Source organism: Lactuca serriola, chromosome 1 (assembly GCF_051521515.1).
Source record: "Lactuca serriola cultivar US96UC23 chromosome 1, Lser_US96UC23_V15, whole genome shotgun sequence".
NCBI lineage: Eukaryota > Viridiplantae > Streptophyta > Magnoliopsida > Asterales > Asteraceae > Lactuca > Lactuca serriola.
Window position 1 is genome coordinate 166,239,844 of NC_136408.1, and position 25,653 is coordinate 166,265,496.

Sequence of the window (25,653 nt, forward strand, 5' to 3'; positions counted from 1 at the left end):
ACGACTACGAATGTGAGATTCGCTGTCATCCGGGAAAGGAAAACGTCATAGCCGATACCCTTAGTCGAAAGGAGTACTCTGGCCGAAGAGTGAAGTCATTAGCTATGTCGATCCATTCGCACCTGTCAACGCAAGTCAAGGAAGCTCAAATAGAGGCCTTGAAACCCGAAAACGTGGCAGGTGAGGCCCTTAGGGGAATGGACAAGAACTTAGAAATCAAGAGTGACGGAGCACGCTACCTCATGAACCGGATCTGGACACCCAAGTTTGGTGGATTCAGAGAGGTAGTTATGAGCGAGGCACATAGGACCCCATACTCCGTACACCCAGGGCCAGACAAGATGTATCTAGATCTCAAGCAACTCTACTGGTGGCCAAACATGAAAGCGGAGATCTTTACTTATGTGAGCAAGTGTTTAACTTGCGCCAAAATAAAAATAGAACACCAGAAACCCTCAGGTCTACTCCAACAACATGAAATACCTGAGTGGAAATGGGAGCAGATTTCCATGGACTTCATAACCAAACTGCCGAAAACTCAGAGTGGCCAAGATACTATTTGGGTAATCGTCGACAGATTAACCAAGTCAGCCCATTTCTTACCGATCAAGGAAACCGATAGGATGGAAAAACTATCAAGAACCTACATCCGAGAGATCGTACGACTTCATGGAGTACCGATGTCCATCATCTCAGATAGAGACAGTAGGTTCACTTCCAGATTTTGGCAATCATTGCAAAAATCCATGGGAACAAGGTTGGACATGAGTACAGCATACCACCCTCAAACTGACGGACAGAGTGAGAGGACGATCCAAACCTTGGAAGACATGTTGCGATCATGTGTAATCGACTTTGGTAAGGCATGGGATATTCACTTGCCTTTGGTCGATTTCTCTTATAACAATAGTTACCATACTAGTATCAAGACCGCTCCATTCGAAGCCCTTTACGGCCGTAAGTGCAGATCACCCCTGTGCTGGACGGAAGTGGGCGACACACAATTGGCAAAAGGTCTAGTCCCTAATAGCACCCTCACTGGTCCGGAGATCATCAGAGAAACTACCGAAAAGATCGTGCAAATACGAGAACGACTGAAGTCCTCAAGGGATAGGCAAAAGAGCTATGCCGACAGGAGACGTAAACCCTTGGAATTCCAGATTGGCGACCGTGTACTACTGAAGGTCTCACCCTCGAAGGGCGTGATACACTTTGGGAAGCGTGGAAAGCTAAATCCCAGGTACATTGGACCCTTCGAAATCATTTCGAGAGTTGGTCCAGTGGCCTACAAACTCCAACTTCCAATCGAGCTTAACAAAGTGCATCCAGTATTCCACATATCGAACCTGAAAAAGTGTTTGTCCGACGAAACACTTGTAATTCCACTCGATGAAATCGAGTTAAACGAAAATCTTAACTTCGTGGGAGAACCCGTCGAGATCATGGATAGGGAAGTTAAACGGACTAAGCAGAGTCGCATTCCAATAGTAAAAGTTCGATGGAATGCTAAGAGAGGACCCGAATTCACATGGGAACGGGAAGACCAAATGCTAAAGAAGTATCTACATCTCTTCCTCAGCCCCTAAAACTTTTATCTTGTATTTAATTTCGGGACGAAATTCCCTCTAACGGGGGGATGATGTAACAACCCGTTATTTCCGGGCATTATAAATCGAGTCTTGTAACCTCTTTGGAATGTAATAGGAATATCATCGATAAATGAATTATTCAAAAGCTCTGATTGGAGTACACTATGTATTAGATATCGTCTTAAGGTTTCCAAATATATAAAGAACACTAAAATCCGAGTTATGACGAAGAAGTTATGACCATTCTAAGATTTCCGACAAAACCGACAACACCGATTAAACGGAAAACGCAAAGTTTCAATACGATAGCATTTAGCCTTAGGTATCTAAATGAAAGTTATAGATACCATTAAACCGTGAGCGTACACAAAAAGAACGTCCAAATCTGACTTCGTATGAGGAAGTTATGATTTTTCCAAGATCTGAATATAACAGTAGACAGCTAAAAACTCGAATCGGAGATCGAGCGACTTTTGGCCGGAATGACCTAAACGAGAATCGAAGGTCTCGACAATGGTATTTCAACGGTAAAAAGTCTGGCAAAAACCGACATCAGATAAAGAAGTTATGAATTTTCAAAGAAATTCCTTAAACACGTTAAGTTTAATATAAATAATAAAAAAAATAATTTCAGAATCTGCCGACGGAGTCTAAACGAAAGTTGTAGAGCGTAGTCTCACCTACACGTGGATATAAAAACCATCGAAAACGGAGTTCGTATGAAGAAGATATGAATTTTTGAAGTTTATTAAATAAATTATATATTTATTTAAATCAAAATTCGGACCTTATCCGAAGAGGAGTCAGCGTCCTCATCCGAGGTACGCGCTGCGTACCCCTGTACGCCCTGTGTACCCGAGAGACTTGGCCTCGGAATGTCCACGTTGCCCTATCCGAGGCTTCCGACCCGTCCGACCCGCCCGTCCGACCGACCCGTCCGACCCGCTGTCCCATCCGACCCGCCGTCCCATCCGACCCGCCTCCCCACCGACCCGTCCCATCCGAAGCCGAGGCAGTTGAGGCTTCGGTCATGCATGACGTACGCGTACGCGCTGCGTACGAGCGTACGCCCCGCGTACCAAGGCGGTTCAGCCTTCCTATAAATAGAATGCGAGGGCTTCTGAGAAAAATGCTCATTTCTCTCCTCTCTCTCACAATCTTGCCTCGTTTTCCGTGCCCGTTGAAACCCAAAGCTCTGGTCTTTTTGCTCAAGTCCCGAGGGTCGATTTTACTCCCGAGATTCCCGAGAATCCCGAGCAAAAATCCGTTTCCCGAGACGAAACTCTGTCCGGTTTTCCATCTCGCTATCTTCAAACTATCAAGTGAGTTCATATCCCCTTCGAACACTCTTTAAATACATTTTAGATGCTTTTATACTCTTTTAAGGGGAGGAATACAAGTAAACATACCGTTATTATCGTGTATTTCGTAAAAATCTCATTTACTCGTTTCTATCAAATGAATCACTTGTGATTTAGTTCTATTATGTGAAAACTCTTGCTATACTTTGCATGCAATAGATTTATACAAAGTATTTAGTAACACCAAAATGTCTTTCGTTGTTAAACCGTTTCATATATTCTAAAAACTTGTGATTTATGTTGGTCAAACATTGTGAAAAAGGATAAACTTTGCATACAAAACTATCACTTTAATACAGACTTAGTTGAGAATCCATGAGACGTGTATATCTTCAAACACTGCCTTTTAGATAAAAGGTATCGCTACAAGTCCTGTCTATAACCAGAGTCTCCCGTTTGGAGAACGTGTCAAATGTGTATAGATCTATACGGGAAGTCATGATCCCGCACCCTGGCTGTTAGCTACAGTCCGTCTTTTGGGGTGACAGTTTGTCATAACGCTACGACACCTGAAGAACGTCGCTACAGGCATATTATGTTCAGTATGGTTATAAAACTCATCGGATATACAACTACTATAGTACTTTCGAATAATGAATAAGTAGTTACTACGGTTATTCATTATCTAACAAGCTGAAAACTTCGAATAGGTTTATTATATAAATCTATGTTTAAAACTTTTCTAAAGCATGTGGATTGCTTCAAAATGTTAGCCTTGAACATTAAACAAACAACTGTTAAGAAAATAAGGGATTTTTTTTGTTTCAACTATCTACGTTTTTTTTTCAATACCAATATTCTCATGCATTTCACACTTTTATAAGGAAATATGGGATTTTCTTGGAAGATATACACTCGCTTTTGGAATGGCATTCAATGTTTCTAAATCACTTATGAACTCACCAACTTAATTGTTGACACTTTTTCTTTGAAATAACTTGTATTCTCAGGGAATCGTTAAGTAGGTTTGGAAAGCAACTTTTGGTGAATAACGCGCTGGCATTATTTACTTCTTTTGAAAGATGTTTATGCATTTATCTTTTGAACGTGTAATGAATACAACGATGTAAATATTTTTTTTAAAAAACCTTTATATATGGTGGTGTGTACTTTCCTTTCTATAAACTGTTATGATATTGAATATGACGTCCTCCGCCCCCGAACGTTTCCGCCATTCTGGTTTGGGGGTGTGACACCTTTATCTTTAGATCCGAGAATAATATCCCAAGCGAACCAACATAGCTTGCCTTTATTCTCCCTACCACGCCATAGAAATCTTCTACGCATTTGTTCAAGCGTGTCTAGAATTGACCTTAGAGCCTTAAATAGAGAGAAATAATACAACGGGATGCTGCCAAGAGCATATTTAATTAAGGTTAGCCGACTTCCAAAAGAAACGGATTTGGCCTTCCATTCAGCAAGCCTCTTGTGCACCTTTTCAACAATCGGTTGCCAATTCCTTTTGAGAGCCATATTGGCCCCTACAGGCACCCCCAAGTACTTGAAAGGAAAACTGGCAGCCTCACAGCCAAGAAACGGCTCGCAACTGGTGATCTCATTTTCGGAGACTCCTATCCCAAACACATTAGATTTATGAAAGTTGACCTTAATACCGGAAGCTGCATGAAAAAACTGGATAATACGAGCTAGGTTCGAGAAATTTGCAACCGAACAATCTCCCACAAAGATCGCATCGTCGGCGTAGAACAAATGGGAAATAACGGGACTGTGGTTTGGAATATTAATTCCATGAAACAACGATTTTTGACAAGCGGATCTCATGATGTCGTTTAATCCTTCTATAATAATGATAAATAAAAATGGAGAGAGCGGGTCACCTTGGTGATCGGGACCTCCTTAGTCGCGAAACCATTTATTAAAATCGAACCCCTAAAAGAAGATAGACACCCTTTTCTCCAAAAATCCATTTATGACCAAAGCCCATTTGGGACATAATTGACTCCAAGTAGTTCCAACTACTCGAATCGAATGCTTTATCGAAATCAACCTTAAAAATAAAAGATTTATATTTGTTATTGTTAGCCCACGTGCACACCTCATTGATGATCATAGGATCATCAAGAATATTTCGTCCTTCAATGAACACGGTTTGTATTTCATCAATCACTGATCCAATAACCTTTTTTAATCTGGAAACGAGGGCCTTGGAAATAATTTTATAAATGCATCCAATTAGACTAATAGCACCATAGTCAACAAAGGAGAGCGGGTCTTTTGTGTTTTAGGCGCAAGTGTGACGAAAGAAGAATTGCTATCTGTAGAGAGGCAACCGAACGCCTCGAAATGTCTCATGCATCTCATAACATCGTCTTGCATGATCGGCCAAAAATGCTTGATGAATTTGAAGGTGAAACCGTCGGAATTCAGGGCCTTCTCACAGTCACAACTCCAAATCGCATTTTTGATTTCATCAAGACCAAAAGAAGCCTCCAAGAAATTTTTATCACCAACCGTAATCTTTTTAATGTTTGAATTTATGAGAGGGGGCCGAACAATCCTTGACTCACGAAATTTGGAGGCAAAAAAATTCAAAGCCTCCTGTTTAATAATACCAATATCATCTATCCAACTCCCAATTACCATAAGTCCGGTCACCCTGTTTCTTCTATTCTTTATTTTCAGCCGGTTATGGGAAAATTTTGAACTTTTATCACTATCGCCAATCCATCTAGCCTGAGATTTCTTAATAAGATCGAGCCACACCATTTTCTCAATCTCAAGAACGCAACATTTAGGGCTCATTTGTTTTTTAGAAAAAAGACTTTTTGGGCTCTTTCATCTGCCGGCGGGTAGACATTTACCCAAAAGATTGTTTGTTTTCTGGAAGACAAAATAGCCCGAAAAGCCTTTTTCATCACTTTTCAAGAAAGACCTAATAATACCTCTTCTAATCGTGGAATGCATTTGTCGCCTCCATCGCCCCCATCCGATCTTTCCCCTTTCACGAGTGCATCTTCCCACACCAGCGATCTCTCCACAACAACCAATACCTCTGGCGGACGTCGGTCTCGCTCAGCCTCCACCGCTCCACGTCGCCGTCGCCGCCGCCGTCGGCTCATCAGGTATCGTTCCGTCTCTCTTCATCCTTCTGTTCTTGGCTCTTCTTTTATGCGACTCTTCTGTCTTCTGCCACTGATGAATTGTCCACGTAGCACTTAGGAATGTTCAAAAACATCTAGATTGAACGATTACACAGCTTCTTTGGATGCTTTTTTAGATTTGACCTTAACCTTCAATTGTGACGTGCTCAAACCTGAAACCTACCCACCCAATAAGTATTGATTGTGGTCTGTAGATGTATAAAGACAACAAGAAAGCTTCATTGTCTATTTTGTTGACAATTAAAAACCTCAATGTTTTTGATTTCTCAAATAACTTCCAATTTTCCTACCTTGATGTTTTAAAATCAATCTTAAAATCAAAATGTGATTAATTGTTAAGAATTTTGAGAAACTCTGAAAACCCATTTGATTTGATGGCAATAATGGGAGGTTCATTAGGTGATCACATGATGAAAGAGTTTTGAAGGTTACAGAATATGATCAATTCCCATAACAATGAGACTTGACTGCATTAAAATGTTGTACTCTATGCTTGAAAATGAGTATATTTGATGTGATCAAAGAATGCATTGTTAATGTTGTTGATTTTGTTACATGCTTCTAGTGTATTGCTTTTATTCAATTTTGTTTCTTGATCAACATCATGTTATTTGTCATCAACTTTAGATTCATTTGCATCAAATGCTTCTATTTTATATTGTTTGTCTAACATGTTGTAATCCATAAATATGAATCATAAAGTTTTTTATTTTTAGTTTTTTAAGTCGATTCTTTCATGGACTTAATTTATAAAGTTATTGTATATAGTTTGTCTAAATGGGAGACAAACTACAATGGTCGAAGGAGCAAGTAAAATGTTTATTAGATACATGTATCGAAGAGGCCAATAAAATTGGTAGAAAGGGAGGCAACATGCACAAGGAGTCTTGGGTTATGTTAGGGAAAGCTCTAAAAGAAAAGTTTGACATGGATACTTCACAAAAGCAATTGAAAAATGCTTTTGATAATCTAAAAGCTAAATATGTAGGGTGGAAATATTTGAGAAACAAGTCAGGGAATTTATACAATGCTCAAACAAATTCATTTGCCTTAGTGAACACAGAATGGGAAGAATTCAAGAAGGTGTGTCTATAGAATTTAATTTTTTTAGTTTATGTCCAATCTTAATAATGATGTCAAAATACTTATAATTACTATTAATCTTGGTTTAGGGTCATCCAAAGGCAGGATCATTGAGGACACACCCACTGCCTTATCCGAACCTTTGTGCATCTTTGTTTGATGGAAGTAGTGCCAGCGGTAGCATTAAATGGACCTCTACTCAAACTACACCCGCAGATACATCATATTCTTCTCATCGTGTCCAAAGACTTCTGATTGATGACAACCCTTTTAATGGCCTAGAAGATGATGATGATGATGATGATGCTTCCAATGACACTAGTGCTCGAGCTCCTAGTAATAAAGCTCATGGTGGTGCTACTTACAGGCCCGATAAAAGGGCTAAAACCACTGATGATTCTACTGATAGGCCCGATAAAAAGGCTATAACCACTGATGCTTCTACTGATAGGCCCGATAAAAGGGCTAAAACCACTGATGCTTCTACTGATAGGCCTGATAAAGGGGCTAAAACTAGTGATGCTTCTACTGATAGGACCGATAGAGATAAAGCCTCTAAAACCTCTGTTAGTCTTGATGAGTTGAGTCTTGATATGCAAAAAGCTCTGCAACATTTGGTGAATAGCAAGGAAGGGCCAACAGTAGAAGAATGTTATAAGAGGTTGAAACTAGTTGGATTAGACCCAATGGATCCTATATTTTTGGCAGCCTTTCACCTTTTTGGAATGTCCATGAATATGAGAGAGGCATGGATGACACTGCCACCGATACCCGAGGTCTTAAAAGGGTGGATAAAGATGACTGGCACCACATTAGGGATGTTTAAGTAGTCTTTATGCTTATGTTTTTTCTTTTACTTTGAACAATTATGTGTTTCTTGAACTTATGTTGGACATTATGTTTTTTGCTATCATTTGAATGATTGTGTACTTATTTGACACAAATATTGCTAGTATTGAGATTATATGCTTATTTGAAACAAAATGTGTGCTTTGAATATGATACAAATGCTTATGTTTTTTGCTTTAGCATATTGGGATTTAACAAGTGTTCTGGATTAACAGGTTCACAATGGATTACGATAAAAAGTTGCGCCTCCTAATTGTTATGAATTTGTATCTTCACTTTTTTTTTTTGGAGAAGAGGTTTGAAAAGAATGCGAGATAATACCTCCAAAACGTCTGGGCATCAATTCACATTAGAGTTATTACAAGGAACTAATAACCAATGCATTGAGCTCTTACGTATGTCACGTGGTTCTTATGTTCGGCTTTGCACACATTTTAGAGTAAAAAATTGGTTAAAGGATAGTAAACATATATCGGTTGAAGAGAAGATGACGGTGTTCTTGATGATGATCGGTCACAATCAACGTTATGAAATCATCAAACGTAGATTTCAACACTCAAAACAAACGATTCATAAGTATTTTTACGAAGTATTGGATAAAATGATGGTGTTCGCAAATGAAATAATAGTACCAACTTCCTTTAATCCAAATCCAAACGTTCCGGGACATAATAGGAGGTTACGAAGGATTTTCAAAGGAGCGGTTGGTGCACTTGATGGAAATTTGGTACATGCTATTGTCCCTCTCGACAAACAACATTTGTATAGAGGAAGGGGAAAAGGCGACTGTTATCAAAATGTATTGGCAATATGCGACTTCAATATGATTTTTACATTTGACGTGGCTGGTTGGGAAGGGATAGCACATGATTCAAGAATATTATTTGAAGCTTTAACAGATCGAGATGCACCATTTCCATTTCCACCGCCAGGTTTTTTACATTTTCATTTTAATATTTCTACTTTTTATAAAATTAATTATTTCCTTATATTTACAGATAAGTATTATCTTTGTGATGCTGCGTATACACACACCCGAGGATTTATGGCTCCTTATCGTAATGTGCAATATTGGCTTGGAGATTTTCATCGAAGACGTGCATTAACCAACAAGGAAAAATTTAATCACTCACATGCAAAACTTCGAAATGTCGTTGAACGTGCGTTTGGTCTCTTGAAAGCACATTTCCCAATATTGAAGAGAATGGCTCCATTTCCATTGGTTACACAAAGAACCATCGCCATTGCATGTTTTGCGCTTCATAATTATATAATAAAAGATGGATTAAGTGATGAGTATTTTTCTCAATATAATCAAGTCGATGTATCACTTCAAAGCAACAATGTACGAGATGATGATGATGATGAGGAGGAGGATGACGTGGATGAGGTACAACCACACGGAAGTGCAAGAGACCGGGAATATATGGTTCATCTACGAGATCAAATTGCTGACCAGTTAATGCGAAATGTAGAATGAATGATTTCATAAAAATATGTTAGTTTTGTGAATTTAGTTCTAATATTGTAAGACTATCATCAAAACAATCCTTTATGTTTTAAAAATATCAACTTTAATAAGTAAGTTGCCTTCCGGTTTGAATCGAAATATATATAGTTTATCTAATGTTTAAAAAATATTATATGTTTGAAACCATATGAAATTGTTATTGGCAAAGTCAAGTCAAATATAAATTTTAATAGATTAGTAATATATGAGATGCTGAGTTTTTAGCATTTGAGCTTTGGTTGTTTCAACATTAATTTCAAATATCGGTTTTGTTGTTGAACAATGGAAATTAATGCAAATCGGGTGGCAACGTGTAAGTATACAATTTTTATTAAGAAAAAATCTAATGTGTATTTTTATGTTGCTTTTCATATTATCTAATATTTTCTTACGAAATACTATAAATCTATTAAATTGTTGGTAAATATTATTAAATTGATAAGTTTTTCAATTTATTAAAAACCAACGTGAATTATCCGTATTTTAATATGAGAAAAAAAAATATGGTTAATTGATCTCGTGAATTATCCGTATTTTAATATGAGAAAAAAAATATGGTTAATTGATCTCCTTTATTACAAGATCTCTTAAGTTTTAGTTCATTCTAATTAAAAAACAAACAATCTTTTTGCATTAAGACTTTTTGTATGAATACATAAAAAAAGACTTTTAGTCCACATCTTCTTCCACAGACATGGAAAAAGACAAAAGACATTTGACCACTTTCAAAACAAACACCCCTTACTGTCCTTCCAGTTTGCAATTTCATCAGAAGATAACAATCTATCTTCAGCCACCTGATCAAGTTGGTTAATACTTTTCTTAAGATCAATGAGTTCTTTGCGTTCCTTTTCAAATTCCACATGTCTCCAAGCCTTAATGGTTTTTTTCACGACTCTGAGTTTATCAGATAGATATCTATCCGCAGCCCCACTTCCATTGAAATTGTTCCATGCGTCAATAACAATATTATCAAACTCACTCGTGTAAAGCCACGAGTTAAAAAATCTAAAAGACGGAGGTCTAAAGTCCAAGTAACATGGGCGAAGGAGAATTGGCAAGTGATCGGAATATTCCCTAGGAAGGGCAATGACCGAGGCCGAAGGAAAAGGGTTCATGATGTTGGGACAAATAAGGAAATTATCAAGTTTGCTCAACTTGATCCCATCATTACATAAGTATGTGAATTTACGTACACCCATATTGAGTTCCAGAAGGCCAGCATCCCTAATAAACTTGTTGAAAGCGGTTGCAATACTAGGACAAAAAGTAGATTTAAATCGTTCCTCTACTCTCCTGATTGTATTGAAATCACCGAAAATAACCCAATTTCCGGGTCTCGATCTTAGATTTAAAAGATCATTCCACATGACCTTCTTCTCCGATGGAGCCTGAGGGACGTAAACATTTACCAAGATAGTCTCACCTAATAAGCCTTCCAATAATCAACCACTGGCATGAAAAATCTCGATTTTATGATAGCGATTTCCTGAAAATAGCACCTGTTCCAACAACACATATTACCCCAGATCGGCAATTTGCCTTGACGTAATCAACACCAAAATTAGAATTCGCCCACCAGTTCATAATTCCCATAGGAAGCGAATTAAGCCTAGTTCCTTGAAACCCACAAAAAGAAAGCTTGTGATCATTTTTTAACCTATTAGCCACTCTGATTAAGGCGGAGAATAGGAGGGACTTGGGTGTGTGTGTGTGTATATATATATATATATACACACACACCCAAGTCACTCCTACTCTCCGCCTTAATCAGAGTGGCTCAACAGGTTAAAAAATGATCACAAGCTTTCTTTTCGTGGATATATATACTAGTCGTTTACCCGTGCCAAGCGACGAGTACAAATTGTTCTTTTAGAAATTAGTTTCTAAAGCCGATTAGTTATTTTGCACAAATAGTTTACTACATTTAAACTATTATCAATAAAAGTCATGCTAACAAAAACGAAATAATAGTTATTAAAACGAAAATTTGAGATTATTTAGATATGTACTTGAACACATATGATTGATTGTGCATTATTAATCGTGCAAAGTTTCTTTATATATATATATATATATATATATATATATATATATATATATATATATATATATATATATATATATATATATATCACATTTGATTTATAGACTTCCTTATCGTTGAATTGTTCGTCACCGTCCACTAATAATTTTGTATTGGCACGTCATATCCCTTTAGATAATACGACATAAAGTTGGTCATGTGAGAAAACCGATTCTGAAAGATTAGTACCTACATTTAGAATTGTTTTTCCCTTAACTTTTTTCAATGATTAAACCAAAAAAATGGTTTTGTGGAATTTGATCCGACGTGTATAAATTTGACTTTATATTGAGTAAATTACATTTCTTGTTGATCCAAAATCAAACTACCCGTCCTTTTATGTTTTTAAAAATTAATCATAGTTACTGTAATGCCCCGATCCTCAGGTATTAATTAATTAAGAATTTCTGGATGAAGCTCTACTCGACGAGTTGGTTGACCTACTTGTCGAATAGCAGCGGGGTGAGAACGCGTGTTTAGTGACCTATTCGGCGAGTCCACTATTGGGACTCAGCGAGTAGGAGCTGGCAGATGAAACCCTAAATCCCGGGGTTTGCACCCCTATTTAAAGGAGCCTCAGCCTCCTTTGGGCTTCCTTACAGTCTTTGAGAGCCCTTATAAACCCTAATTCGTGTATGTGTGCCTTGGTGTGGGTTTGAAGCTTGGAAAAAGAGGATTTTGGAGCTAAGAGTGAAAAGGAAATTGAAGCAAGAAAGGAGGGGGAAACGGGTTTTGCCTCAACTAGCATCTTTTGAAGGTATCAAAGTGCCATTCTTACTTCCTTTTCTTTTCTCTTGTTGAGTTCTAGGGTTTTTTTTATGGATATTCAAGTTGGGATGTTGAGCTATGGGCTAGATCTAAAGTTGTAACTTTAGATCTGGACCCTCCTTGGGTGCTAGAGTCATAAAGTTGCTATATTGGTTGTGGTTGAAGTCCCTCTGAGACTAGAAGCTCCATTAAGAACTTAAAATAGACATTTGGAGCCTTTATAACCATGCATGTACGTAAAGTTTGCAACTTTATGTGGTAAGTATGCCCTAGAAGCTTGGATCTATGATTTGGAGCCACTACATGGCTCAAAACAAGTCTGTATGGTAAGAGGACTAGATGGACTCGGCGAACTGCAAGAGTGACTCGGCGAGTCACATGAAGATGGTCATTGAACTCGGCGAGTCCGATGAAGATCACCATAAAACTCATTGAGTTGAAGAACAACTCGGCGAGTCAGATGGCTTTTCCCTTGGATAGGCATGCGTGTGTACCCGTCGAGTTGCAAGGAGGAAACTCGACGGGTGTCCCTTAAGGATTGATCGGGATTTGGAGGAACTCAACGAGTCACTCCGATGACTCGGTGTGTTGGAATGTGCTCCGTAGACTCGGCGAGTGGCTGAGTGCAGTCGGCGAGTTGAGGTCAACATGAACTATTGACCTTGACTGAGGACTCTGACCTTGATCAGGAATTACTAAGAGATTATGGGGTGTCTTATAAGGGTAAGAACTTATGAGTATATTGTGCTATGGTTATAGGTGTTGGAGCCGGTGTCAAGTGATCCGATAGTTGGAGTTTGCATTTCAATCGACATCTGCGAGGTGAGTTATCCTCACTATATCGATAGGGTCTACAGTACCAAGGCCAACCCTTTATGATTTACATCCTAGTTTAGGATGGTCGCTTTGTTATTGCCATGCTAGATTTCAACCTGGTTTAGGATGGGTATTATGTTATTGCTTTGTTAGAATTTATCCTGTTTAGGATGGTTGTTATACTAGAGATCGGTGATCGGTTGTTATGGTATGCTACATATGATTCTGATCTGTTAGAATCGGAATTAGGATAGATAGTATGTTATGCTTTTATGATCTGTAAGGATTGGTATGTTAGTGACCTGTTAGGTCGATACTCTAGTTACAAGTGAAACTCTATGATTGATGGTCAACGAGATAGATATGTTTGCTATGTGTATGTGCCAGTATATGATAGTATGCATACATGGTTAGTGTTGGATATAGTGTCTAAGTCCATAACTTTATTTGGTATGTACTTGATCCGACCCGGCATGGTCCATTTGGGTTGCATGGCATTGCAATACTTGGATAGACTAAATGAGAGAATATGGCACTTATGGTTATTAATATATTATAAGTTCTAATATATTAATAATAGTATTATTTAATTAGTATTTGATCAAATATTAATCTAGTGTTAATTTGGTGATCAAAGTGAGACTAATTAAATATATAGGGTTGATTATGACAATCATCAAATCTTTTATGGTGGACTAATGATCCATGGTTTATGGGTTATGGATGTAACCATTTGGAGCTCCATGGATACTCCATGAGAGTTACAAACCCACGGGTCATGAGAAATGAAGAGTCATGACAATTAAGAGTATTCATGTGAAAACCCTAACTGTGACACCACTATAAAAGGGACCCTTTGGCTAGTGAAATCGGACCTAGTAAGGTTACCAGAGAGGGCATAACCGATTTTGAGTGCTAGAAGTATTCTCTCAAGTTATTCCAAGTTTTGTGGTGTTGTGTGAAGCATTTGAGGCATAACATTTGGGGTGCTAGGCTCACAAAGTCTTGAAGGAATCCAAGTAACAACAAGGTATGTATTTCTACTAGTTTTTATGTTTCATATATTCCCCATGCCATGCTAGTTAGGAAATAACCTTGAAAAATAAATTTGCATGTATATAGAGAAAACATAGATTCAAGGTCATTAGGGTTGCATGTACACTTAGGAAGTGTTATATTGCTCAAAACCCATCAGTGGTATCAGAGCCTAGGATTGTTTTCTGTATACTTGATGCAAAACTGCTTGAAAATCGAAAATTCTGCATTCTGACGACTGTACTCGCCGAGTCCATGGGGAGGACTCGCCGAGTCCATGAACAAATTCATCCTACTCGCCGAGTAGGATAATGCACTCGCCGAGTAGGATCGAGCTGGGCAAATTTTTCGAGTTATTGTTGCTGGAAATAGATTAGAATCATTATCCCAATCTGTTTTGGACTTGTAAAATCTGTTTTTCAAAATGATAATGATTATGTTAATTCATTTTACATGACTTTTAACAATTTCAAAGTATTATATATGTTCTTATGATTTCTTGAAATTGCTTGACATGAATTTGTGCTCTTATGAGTTTTTAGAAGATCATAGGAATTATGTGTAACCACCATGTGTGTTTAATTCTTGATCTTAATTGTATTGATAGTGTCCATAACTTGTCCTCAAGTTATGGATAACCAAAGGTCACTTCTTTAATTTGTGTTTAAAGAACTAAAGAGGTTTCATAAAATGAATATTCTTCATTTTTATGAACCATTAAAACTCATAAGTTACAAAATTGAAGAGACTTGGAATAGTTTCAATTCTTGCCCTCAGGTTTTGGAATTTGAAAAGTCTTACACTCTAATACTTTAATTCCGAATTAAACCTTAGATTTTTAAAAGGTTTAAAAATCAACACTTATACTATTATTATAATTTTATTATATAGATATGTATAAGAATATGTCATTCTTACTGTTAGTAGGCCTCATTCACGAAGCCGGTCTATAAGGGGGGTATAAGGTTGTTGCCTATAAAATGGTGACTTAATGGGTGTCCACTCTCACCCACTGCTTCCTTGATCGGTGGAGGGTCGTTAGCCGAACGGGTAGGATATGACTTTAAATTCTCATTAAAAGTATAATGAATTATAAAGTAACTATACATTATAAATTCCCAATCTTAGTTACTTTAGGAAAATGTGAAATTGGTGCTAGCCCTTAAAATTACACTTTGTACCTTACCAAGTCGTTAGTGGTGCGTGTGTGGTTAACCGGCACACTAACATGGACTAGTAAGAGTGGCAAAGGGTAACTTGACTTTATTATAGATCGGTGGAGCGTGTGTGTTTAACCGGCACATCGATTAGGTAATATTGTTAAGGATACCAAGTCAATTTGTATGGTTATTCACACCTTGTTTGTGATCCTCCGCATCCCAGTCACAAACTTGAGAGGGCACATTCGAGATTCAAACATGCTATTGAAAAGTTCAATGTATCTCAAAAGATCTAGGAGTTTCAAAACCAATAAAACCTAATAATAAAATATTTCGTTCTTATGGTGGAAATTGGTAAATCGTCATTTACCTACCTTCAAATATTTTATAGTGTGGATTACGACATCCCTCTTCCACCTATAATTAGTTTGTTGGATCCTAGCCTTAATATTTCATTTGGGTGACTTATTAAGGATTCTTAATCTAATGAAACTTATCTTCCTTTTATTCCAGATGCCTTCCAATAACGCTGCTGGCTCAAACCCTACAGGCTCCTTTTCCCTAATGAACTTGTGTGGTAAGGTCATCTTTGATGGATCCAACTTTAATGAGTGGATCAGAAACTTCAGGATGATTACCCGCTATGAGGACAAAGAATATGTCCTTGATAGGGAGCTTAAGGTTGTTAATGAAGCCACTGCTACTCCATAAGACCTTGCGGAGTTCATTGCGCATGAGAAGGATGCCACCAAGGTGTCCTGCATCATGATGGCCACAATGACTCCGGAACTCCAAAAAACTTATGAAGATTTCTACCCCTATGAGATGCACCTAGATCCGATGGAAAGGTACCATCAGAGTGCGCGTCAAGAGAGGTATGAAATCATTTCCTCCATGATAACCGCAAGGATGAAGGATGGTGAACCCATCACTGGTCACTTGCAGAAGATGCAGAGGTTCGTTGACCGGTTGCTAAAGCTCAATGTTGACTTCCCTGAGGAATTGGCGATTGACATCATTCTCCATTCCTTACCTTCAAGTTAAGATCAGTTTCGTATGACTTATCATATGAATAAGGAGGAAGTCACACTTAGCAAACTTCAAGGACTCTTAAGGACAGCTGAAAATGGCCTTAAGGGTAAAGCGGTTGCTACTTCTACTCCTTTAACAGCCCCTGTTCTTGCAACTGGGCAAGGGAAGGGTAAGAAGAGGAAAAGCCCTTCAAAGGGTAACAAGGGTAAGACTCTTGATGGTTCCTCTTCAAGTGGGACAAAGAAAGGTCCCATTACTCCTTTTTCGAACCCAAAGGAAGCACAGCGCTTCTATTGCCAAGATAAGGGACACTTCAAGCGAAGCTGCGCCAAATATCTGCAAGATGTAAAGGATGGGAAGGTTAAACCCACCCATGCAGGTATTTACACAATATTGTCTAACAACTCATCTAATGCTAATTCTTGGGTGCTTGATACAGGGTGTGGTATTCACATTTGTACTGATTTGCAGGCACTAAGAAGAAGTGAGCAAGTAGAGCACAGGAAGATAAACTTAGTCATGGGCAACAGGAAAGCATCACCTGTTACCAAGATAGGAGTTTATTCTTTATTGCTTAATAATGGGTTAATGTTAGATTTGAATAAGTGTTGTTACTCGCCTGAAATGGCGAGAAATATTATTTCTTTTCATGGCTTGTACAAACAATGTTTTACATTTTCATTTGATAATAAAAATGGTGCTATTAATGTTTATTACAATGATGTATTTTACTTTAAAGCAATACCTTGTGATGGTGTATATGAAGCCGTGAATGTTGTAGACAATCTAAGAAATAATGTGTTGTATATTGATTCTTCTGATAGCTTGGATAAAGCATCCTTGTGGCATTGTCGTCTTGGACATGTTAGCAAGAAGCACATAGGCCAACTACAAAAGGCTGGAGTCTTGGAATCATTTGACCTCAAGTCAGATGATAGTTGCGAGTCTTGTTTACTTGGAAAAATGACAAAGTCGCCCTTCACAGGTACTTGTGATAGGGGTGAAGGTTTGTTGGACCTTGTACACACGGATGTATGTGGGCCCTTAAGAGTTTCTACAAGGGATGCTAATCGTTATTATGTGACTTTTACTGATGATTACAGTAGATATGGATATATTTACTTAATCAAGCATAAGTCAGAAACCTTTGAAAAGTTCAAAGAGTTTAAGCAGAAAGTTGAGAATCAATTGGGCAGGAACATCAAGATGCTCCGATCCGATTGGGGAGGAGAGTATCTTAGCATTGAGTTTTTTTGACTATCTTAAGGAATGTGGGATTGTCTCACAATTGACACCTCCCAGGACACCACAGTTGAATAGTGTGGCTGAGAGGCGCAATCGAACCTTGTTGGATATGGTTCGTTCCATGATGAGTCGAGCTTCGTTACCAATCTCTTTTTGGGGGTATGCCTTAGAGACTGCCGCCCATATCCTTAATCTAGTCCCTACTAAAAAGGTTGCCAAAACACCTCACGAGATGTGGACTGGGAAAGTGCCCAATTTGGACCACATCAAGATTTGGGGTTGTGAAGCTTTTGTGAGGCGTGAGACTCATGACAAGCTTGAACCCCGAAGCGAGAGGTGTATTTTCATCGGCTACCCACAGAGATCCTGTGGTTACCTCTTCTACAGACCCAGTGATAATGTGGTCTTTGTAGCAAGAATAGGAGTCTTTCGTGAGAAAGAATTCATAAGCCAAGGGGACAGTGGGAGGAAAATTGACCTTGAAGAGCTTCAAGAGTCAAGTGGTGAAGGAACCTCAAATACTGTCAGCCAACCCGAGGAGGAAACTCCTGTTGAGCCGATAGACGAGTCTGTACCTCCAAGACATTCCACTAGGGTGAGGAACGCACCTGAATTTTTTTATGGTTATCACATCACCACTGAAGGTGATACATTTATCCGTGATAGTACACTGATAGATTTGGATGAACCTAATAATTATAAGGAAGCCATGGCAGGCCCTGAGTCTGCGAAATGGAAGGAGGCTATGGACAGCGAGATTCAGTCCATGTATGACAATCAAGTTTGGAACTTGGTTGACAATGTACCAGGTCGTAAGACAGTTGGGTGGAAATGGATCTTCAAGAAGAAGACCGAAATGGATGGGAAAGTACACACTTATAAAGCGCGACTGGTTGCAAAGGGCTTTACTCAAACTCCGGGAGTTGACTATGATGAGACCTTCTCACCAGTAGCTAAGATTAAGTCTATTAGAGTGTTGTTAGCCATAGCTACGTTTCACGACTATGAAATATGGCAAATGGATGTCAAAACCACTTTCCTTAATGGGAAGTTGGCTGAGGATGTTTACATGGCTCAGCCAGAGGGTTTTGTCGATCCAAAATACCCTAATAGAGTGTGTAAGCTTGAAAAATTTATTTATGGATTGAAAGAAGCATCTCGCAGGTGGAATATTTGCTTTGATGAGAAAGCCAAAGAGTTTGGCTTTTCTAGGAGTGAGGATGAGTCTTGTGTGTATGTCAGGGCTAGTGGGAGCATAATTTGTTGGATTAGTGTCTAAGTCCATAACTATTTTGGTGTGTACTTGACCCGATGGTGCATGGTCCTTTTGGGTTGCCTTCACCAAAGCAACTTGATTGGAGAAATAAATAGAGAGAGGTTATTATGATTTATTAATATGTTATAAGAATAATATATTAAAGGAGAAATCATATTTGTTTAATTAATATTGGTCAATAATTAATTAAGAATTAATTTTATGGTCAAGTGTAATTAATTAAACTAGAGGCGCTGAATTGTAATTATGATAGTTACAAAATAAGGTAAGGATTATCTTATTAATAGGTTGGACGAATTTAAGGTGATAAGGCCTTAGAATTCAACTATGATAAGGATTCAAGGATTATCTTATGGGTTGCTTGGTGGACAAGCAACTAGATAAGGATAATGACTGAAACCGTATCTCTACACCTATATAAACACCCCTTGACTCATGAATTCGGCCAGACCTTCCCTAAGGCTTCTTAGGAACGAATTCAATACCTCCCCTCTCTCCTTATATCTTCTCCATTTGCTCTTGGTGTTTGTAAGCCATTAGAGGAGTGACACTTGTGACTCTAAGCCATCCAAAGTCAATTCAAGGAGGAATTGGGATTGTTATTGCTACATAACAATCAAGGTAATATCTTAAACCTAATTATATGTTAATATCGATTTCCATATGCTAGAATTAGGGTTTATAGTCTTGGATTCAAAGCATGTACAATAGAGAAACCTAGATACAAGCATTAGGGTTTGTATGAGCACATAGGATGTCTTATGACCAAAACCCATCATAGTTAGCTTCTTGGTGTTGTATGTGGATGACATACTTCTCATAGGAAACGACATCCTAACTTTACAGGAGGTTAAGGCCTGGCTTGGGAAGTGTTTTGCTATGAAAGACCTTGGGGAAGCTGTCTATATCCTAGGGATAAGGATATTGAGAGATAGGAGTAAGAGACTAATTGGACTTAGTCAAAGTACTTATGTGGATAAGATACTGAAGAGGTCCAGTATGCAAGATTCCAAGAAAGGAGAATTACCAATCCAGAGTAATGCCAAGCTAACTAAGACTCAGAGTCCGAGTACAGAGGTTGAGATAGCTGAAATGAGTCAGATACCATATGCTTCCGCTGTAAGCTCGATCATGTATGCTATGACTTGTACTCGCCCTGATGTGGCCTTTGCTTTGAGCATGGTCAGTAGATATCAAGGGAACCCTGGCAAGGCACACTGGACAGCGGTAAAGAACATTCTCAAGTATTTGCGGAGACTAAGGGCTGGGTCCTTACCCTCGGAGGCAGTGATGACTTGCGAGTGGAAGGATATAGTGATGCTAACTTTCAAACTGATAGGGATAATTTCCGCTCTCAGTCAGGCTGGGTCTTTATCCTAAATGGAGGAGCAATTACTTGGAAAAGTGCCAAGCAGGAGACAGTAGCTGATTCGACTTGTGAATGAGAGTACATAGCAGCAAGCGAGGCAGCAAAAGAGGCGATATGGCTAAAGAACTTCATCGAAGACCTTGGAGTTGTACCAGCTATAAAGGAGCCAATGGAAATTTTTTGTGGCAGTGAAAGTGCGGTTGCTTTGGCAAAAGAACCAAAAGATCGAGAAACAAATGGGCCCCTCGATGATTTGGTTTTGACCTATGTACCGGGCCCGGTCAGAACCTAATTGATGTGTTCAAGTTAGTTCTATGTCGAAACAAATCGGAGATCGAGAAACAAATGCTGGACAATAAGTAAGACCATGTTCCATGTGTTTGTCCGGCTGATATCATGAGAGTAGTGGATTATATGATCACTTATCTTAAATGGCGTATCATCATCAACTCAGTTCCGAGAGACTTTGAAAGAGCTACGATTGCTAGTCGGATTTTGAATTCATATTTGCAAATATAGTTATTAGACTTATCCAAGTGGGAGACTGTTGGATATAGTGTCTAAGTCCATAACTTTATTTGGTATGTACTTGATCCAACCCGACATGGTCCATTTGGGTTGCATGGCATTGCAATACTTGGATAGACTAAATGAGAGAATATGGCACTTATGGTTATTAATATATTATAAGTTCTAATATATTAATAATAGTATTATTTAATTAGTATTTGATCAAGTATTAATCTAGTATTAATTTGGTGATCAAAGTGAGACTAATTAAATATATAGGGTTGATTATGACAATCATCAAATCTTTTATGGTGGATTAATGATCCATGGTTTATGGGTTATGGATGTAACCATTTGGAGCTCCATGGATAGTCCATGGGAGTTACAAACCCATGGGTCATGAGAAATGAAGAGTCATGACAATTAAGAGTATTCATGTGAAAACCATAATTGTGACGCCACTATAAAAGGGACCCTTTGGCTAGTGAAATCGGACCTAGTAAGGTTACCAGAGAGGGCATAACCGATTTTGAGTACTAGAAGTATTCTCTCAAGTTATTCCAAGTTTTGTGGTGTTGTGTGAGCATTTGAGGCACACCATTTGGGGTGCTAGGCTCACAAAGTCTTGAAGGAATCCAAGCAACAACAAGGTATGTATTTGTACTAGTTTTTATGTTTCATATATTCCCCATGCCATGCTAGTTAGGAAATAACCTTGAAAAAGAAATTTGCATGTATATAGAGAAAACATAGATTCAAGGTTATTAGGGTTGCATGTACACTTAGGAAGTGTTAGAATGCTCAAAACCCATCAGTTAGTTGCTTGTTGGTTGGGTTGAGGCGCCTGTTTTGTGGTGAAGGCCAACACACCCTCTGAGCGGTCCGAGGAGACTGTAGTCCCACGTGGCAAACCAGTCATGCCGAAGGCTCGGGATAGATTCAGATAGACTGTAGGCCCAGTAGGGCGGATCAGTCCGGCCGATGGTCCAGTATGTATGTTGTTTGACTGATCGTTATGGCTATGGTTTCTGCCAGTGTGGTATTGGTATTTTGGGGGTAGCTCACTAAGCCCTCGGGCTTACAGTTTCAGTTTATTGTTTCAGGTACTTCAGGAGTGCGAGGGAAGGCGAAGGCGTGACCTTACCGCTCCTCATCCTCATGATCTATTTTGGGACACTCTGATGATAAATGAATTGGAAATGTTTTGTAAAAACAATTACTATATGACTCTTTTGTTAGTATTAAAAGTTTAAATTTGGCATAAATTTTATGGGTGTTACAAGTGGGTATCAGAGCCGTGGTTTGAGCGAATTGGAGGAACACTCGTGTGAATCCAGTATCAAACTGAGGAGATTTTTTCGAAAATAAGTTTTAAAAATGGTTTTCAAAATAAAGGATGGAGGATGCAGAGGGTACGATCAGTCGGAGCCTGAAAGTTAGCCCCAAAATACCATATAGTTATTTGATATTCTGATATGTTAGAACAACATGCTAGTGCTAGGCTAGGTATTTTCAGGAATCGCATGATAGATTGGCCTAATTGTATGATACCTACTAGCCTAGGGTTTCGTGTATATGGGATTGATATCATTACTATAGATGTTTAGTGTATGCATCACGGCTATGGGTAGTCCAGATCTTATAGCCTGAGAATGTCCGATTCGACCTTAGTGTAGGATTGGATATTCAAAAGTCTATCGGGTCCAACGCTATGTACAGCCAGTGTACACTAGCGCTGCAGGGGATGATGGAAGTTTCATGGATGTGTGAGTGTTGCGGAACTGCAGGATCAGTTGCTAGTTAGGCGATGTCCCCTGATAGTGAGGGTTGAGCGTATATTATGCTAAATATAGTTTAGGGAGTTGTGGTGATACTTGAGACAAATATGGGTAGGTGTGGAAGGTAGTAGGGGCCCATACTACTGAAAGCACATGACCCATACGCGTATCAAGGAAGTCACAACCCCTAGGGATTGAGGGTAATTGGTCTTCCGTCATTATATGAATTGTCTGAGACATTAAATGTGTTTGCAGTTTGGTGGTGACGAGACGTGTTGCTTCGGGATCCGGATCCGGATCAGGATCAGGATCAGGGTCAGGAGATGGAGGATTGGAGGTGCTAGTCGCACCTGAGCCCGTGGGTCAGATAAAGACTGAGGAGTTGGATGCCCGGATTCGGGAGATCATGCACGATGAGGTTGCTGCCACGTTTCGAGCGCAAATTTCAGAGATGTTTGGGTCGATTAAGACCACGATGGTCGAGTATTTTGATGAGCGGTATGCCGCTCTAGCAGAGACTGCTGCCGCTGCAGCCACATCGGCTGTAACTGCTGCAGGGGTTGGAGGAGGAGGAGCCGATAGGGCTTTCCATTACCGGGACATCGACAATACGAAGCCTCCAACATTCGATGGTACACAGGATGCTATTCGGGCTATGAGGTGGTTATCTGACGTGGAGGGATGTTTCTTCATGTGTTCATGCCCTACTGACCAGAAGGTCAGGTGTGCCCTGAACCTGCTGAACTTAGGGCGAAGGACTGGTGGAGGCTGACGACTGGGTTGTATACTGATGATCAGAGGGCTGCTGTTACCTGGGAGCAGTTCTGGGATATGTTTCGTACCCACTACATTCCGCGCGTGGAACGGGAGTGGCTTGCTTAGGAGTTTTTGACCTTCAGACAGGATGGGGAGTCTGTGATGGTGATTACCCGTATGTTCACGGAGAGGGATATGTTTTTCCTGGAGTTTGCTTCAGAGCAGTCTCAGATGACTCGTTATCTGAGTATGCTCAAGACGGATATTCGACAGTTTGTGTCTACTCAGCGATGTGATACCCTCCTGGACCTACAAGAAGTCGCACGGCGGTGTGAGTTGGAGATAGAGCTGTAGCTGAAGGAGCAACGTCAGGCACCGACACAGTCTCAGTCGGAGCCTAAGCGGTCTAAAGCCGCTGATACACGGTTCGGGGGTCATTAGAGCCGCACTTGTGGAAAGTGTGGCAAGGCTCATTCAGGGGTTTATCGAGCAAGAGGTGGGTGCCAGAAGTGTGGCAAGGAGGGGCACTATGCCAGGGACTGTCGTCATTCCGCCCCTACAGCAGATATGAGGATTTGTTTCCATTGTCATCAGGTTGGTCATGTGAAGACCAGCTATCCGCACCTCGCCGCCAAACCGGCGTAGGGTTCCGCGCCAGCTACTGTGAGGATTGGAGATGGGAGGCCAGTCAAGATGGAACCTACGAAGGCTCAGGGTCGCGCCTTCCAGCTCATGGCTGAGGAGGCCAAGGCAGCATCGGATGTGGTTGCTGGTAAGTTTCTATTCTCTATCTCAGTTATTGTATTTGTGCTATGCTTATTGGTTGTGCCTATGATCAGGTTCGTTTGTAGTAAATTCTTTGCCTGCCTTGGTTTTATTTGACTCGGGGGCGAGTCGATCGTTCGTATCTTAGACCTTCTCTAGAGGGTTCAGTGTGCTGATAGATGATCTTGAGTGTCCGTTGCGAGTTTCGATCGCCAACGAGCACGGGGTTTCTGCTTCTTCGATCTACCGAGGATGCAATTTGGAGATTTTCGGGGTGTCTTTCCCGATAGATTTGATTCATATCCCCATGGGGGATGTATGCGTGATTGTGGGAATGGATTGGCTTAGCCTCTTTGGCGCCATGATCGACTGTGAGGGACAGCGGGTGGTGGTTCGAACCCTAAGTGGGGGAGAACTGGTGGTATATGGTGAGGGCACCAGTTCGGGATCAGGGTTCTGTTCGGCGGCCAGGGATCGACAGTATATTCAACACAGGTATGTCGGTTATTTGGCGTATGTGGTAGATACGTGGGTTAGAGAGTAGCTCTCAGTTTCAGAGGTCTTTGTGGTTAGAGAGTTTGCTGATGTGTTTCCGGAGGAGTTACCTGGAGTGCCTCCGGTGAGGCAGGTTGAGTTTAGGATTGATCTAGTGCCAGGTGCGGCCCCTATCGCCAAGGCGTTGTACCGTTTGGCACCGCCAGAGATGTAGGAGCTGTCATCTTAGTTGCAGGAACTACTGGGTAAGCAGTTTATTCGTCCGAGTAGCTCACCCTGGGGAGCACCGATCCTCTTCGTCAGGAAGAAGGATGGTTCGTACAGGATGTGCATTGACTATAGGGAGTTGAATAAGTTAACGGTAAAGAACCGCTATCCGCTCCTGAGCATAGATGATCTTTTCGACCAGCTGCAGGGTACATCTTGGTTTTCCAAGATTGATTTGAGATCAGGTTACCACCAGGTCAGGGTGAGGGAGGAAGATGTGGAGAAGACCGTGTTCCGAACTCGTTATGGTCATTATGAGTTCGTGGTGATGCCGTTTGGACTCACCAACGTGCCATCAGTGTTCATGGATCTGATGAACCGAGTCTGCAGACCGCTGCTTGATCGCTTGGTCATTGTGTTTATGTAACAACCTGAAGTTGTTCATCGCCGAAAAACCCATTCTACCCGTATAACTCGTCGGAGATCGAAATGTCCCAATATTGTTTTTGGGTTTAGCTAACTAAAATTATATGTTTATTATCATTCAATGGGGGTACAAATCATTTTGAAACTCATGAATCTAACCCAAAATCATTTATTTCATAAGTTTTAGAAATATCCTCGTCGGGTGACGGAAACTCAATCGGGTGAGACCTAAAGCTTCGTTTAAGGCCGGTATCGGGTAGAATTCCTCCGTGTCCAAGTTTTGGGAACTATATAAACGTGATTAACCTCTCATTTGAAGCTTTTTCCTTCTCTCTCTACTCTCTCTCTAACCTCTCTCCTAAATCCAAAGATTAAGGGTCCAAAACTCAATTTTAAGGCCTCAAATCCCTAAGGT

The 25,653-nt window shown here is 39.9% G+C and overlaps 2 protein-coding genes across 2 annotated transcripts; one reads left to right on the plus strand and one right to left on the minus strand.

Annotated features, from left to right (window-relative positions):
- Positions 1–8,401: 8,401 nt before the first annotated feature.
- Positions 8,402–9,484, plus strand: LOC145063783 (uncharacterized). The gene is made up of 2 exons (XM_079011366.1): positions 8,402–8,936; positions 9,003–9,484. Exons 1-2 carry the CDS (start codon positions 8,402–8,404, stop codon positions 9,482–9,484), a joined length of 1,017 nt encoding a protein of 338 aa, XP_078867492.1.
- A 755-nt stretch (positions 9,485–10,239) lies between these two features.
- LOC145063789 (uncharacterized) lies at positions 10,240–11,101 on the minus strand. The gene is made up of 2 exons (XM_079011371.1): positions 11,039–11,101; positions 10,240–10,905 (listed from the first exon to the last, which is right to left on the minus strand). The coding sequence occupies exons 1-2, from the start codon at positions 11,099–11,101 to the stop codon at positions 10,240–10,242; spliced, it is 729 nt and encodes a 242-aa protein (XP_078867497.1).
- Positions 11,102–25,653: the final 14,552 nt, after the last annotated feature.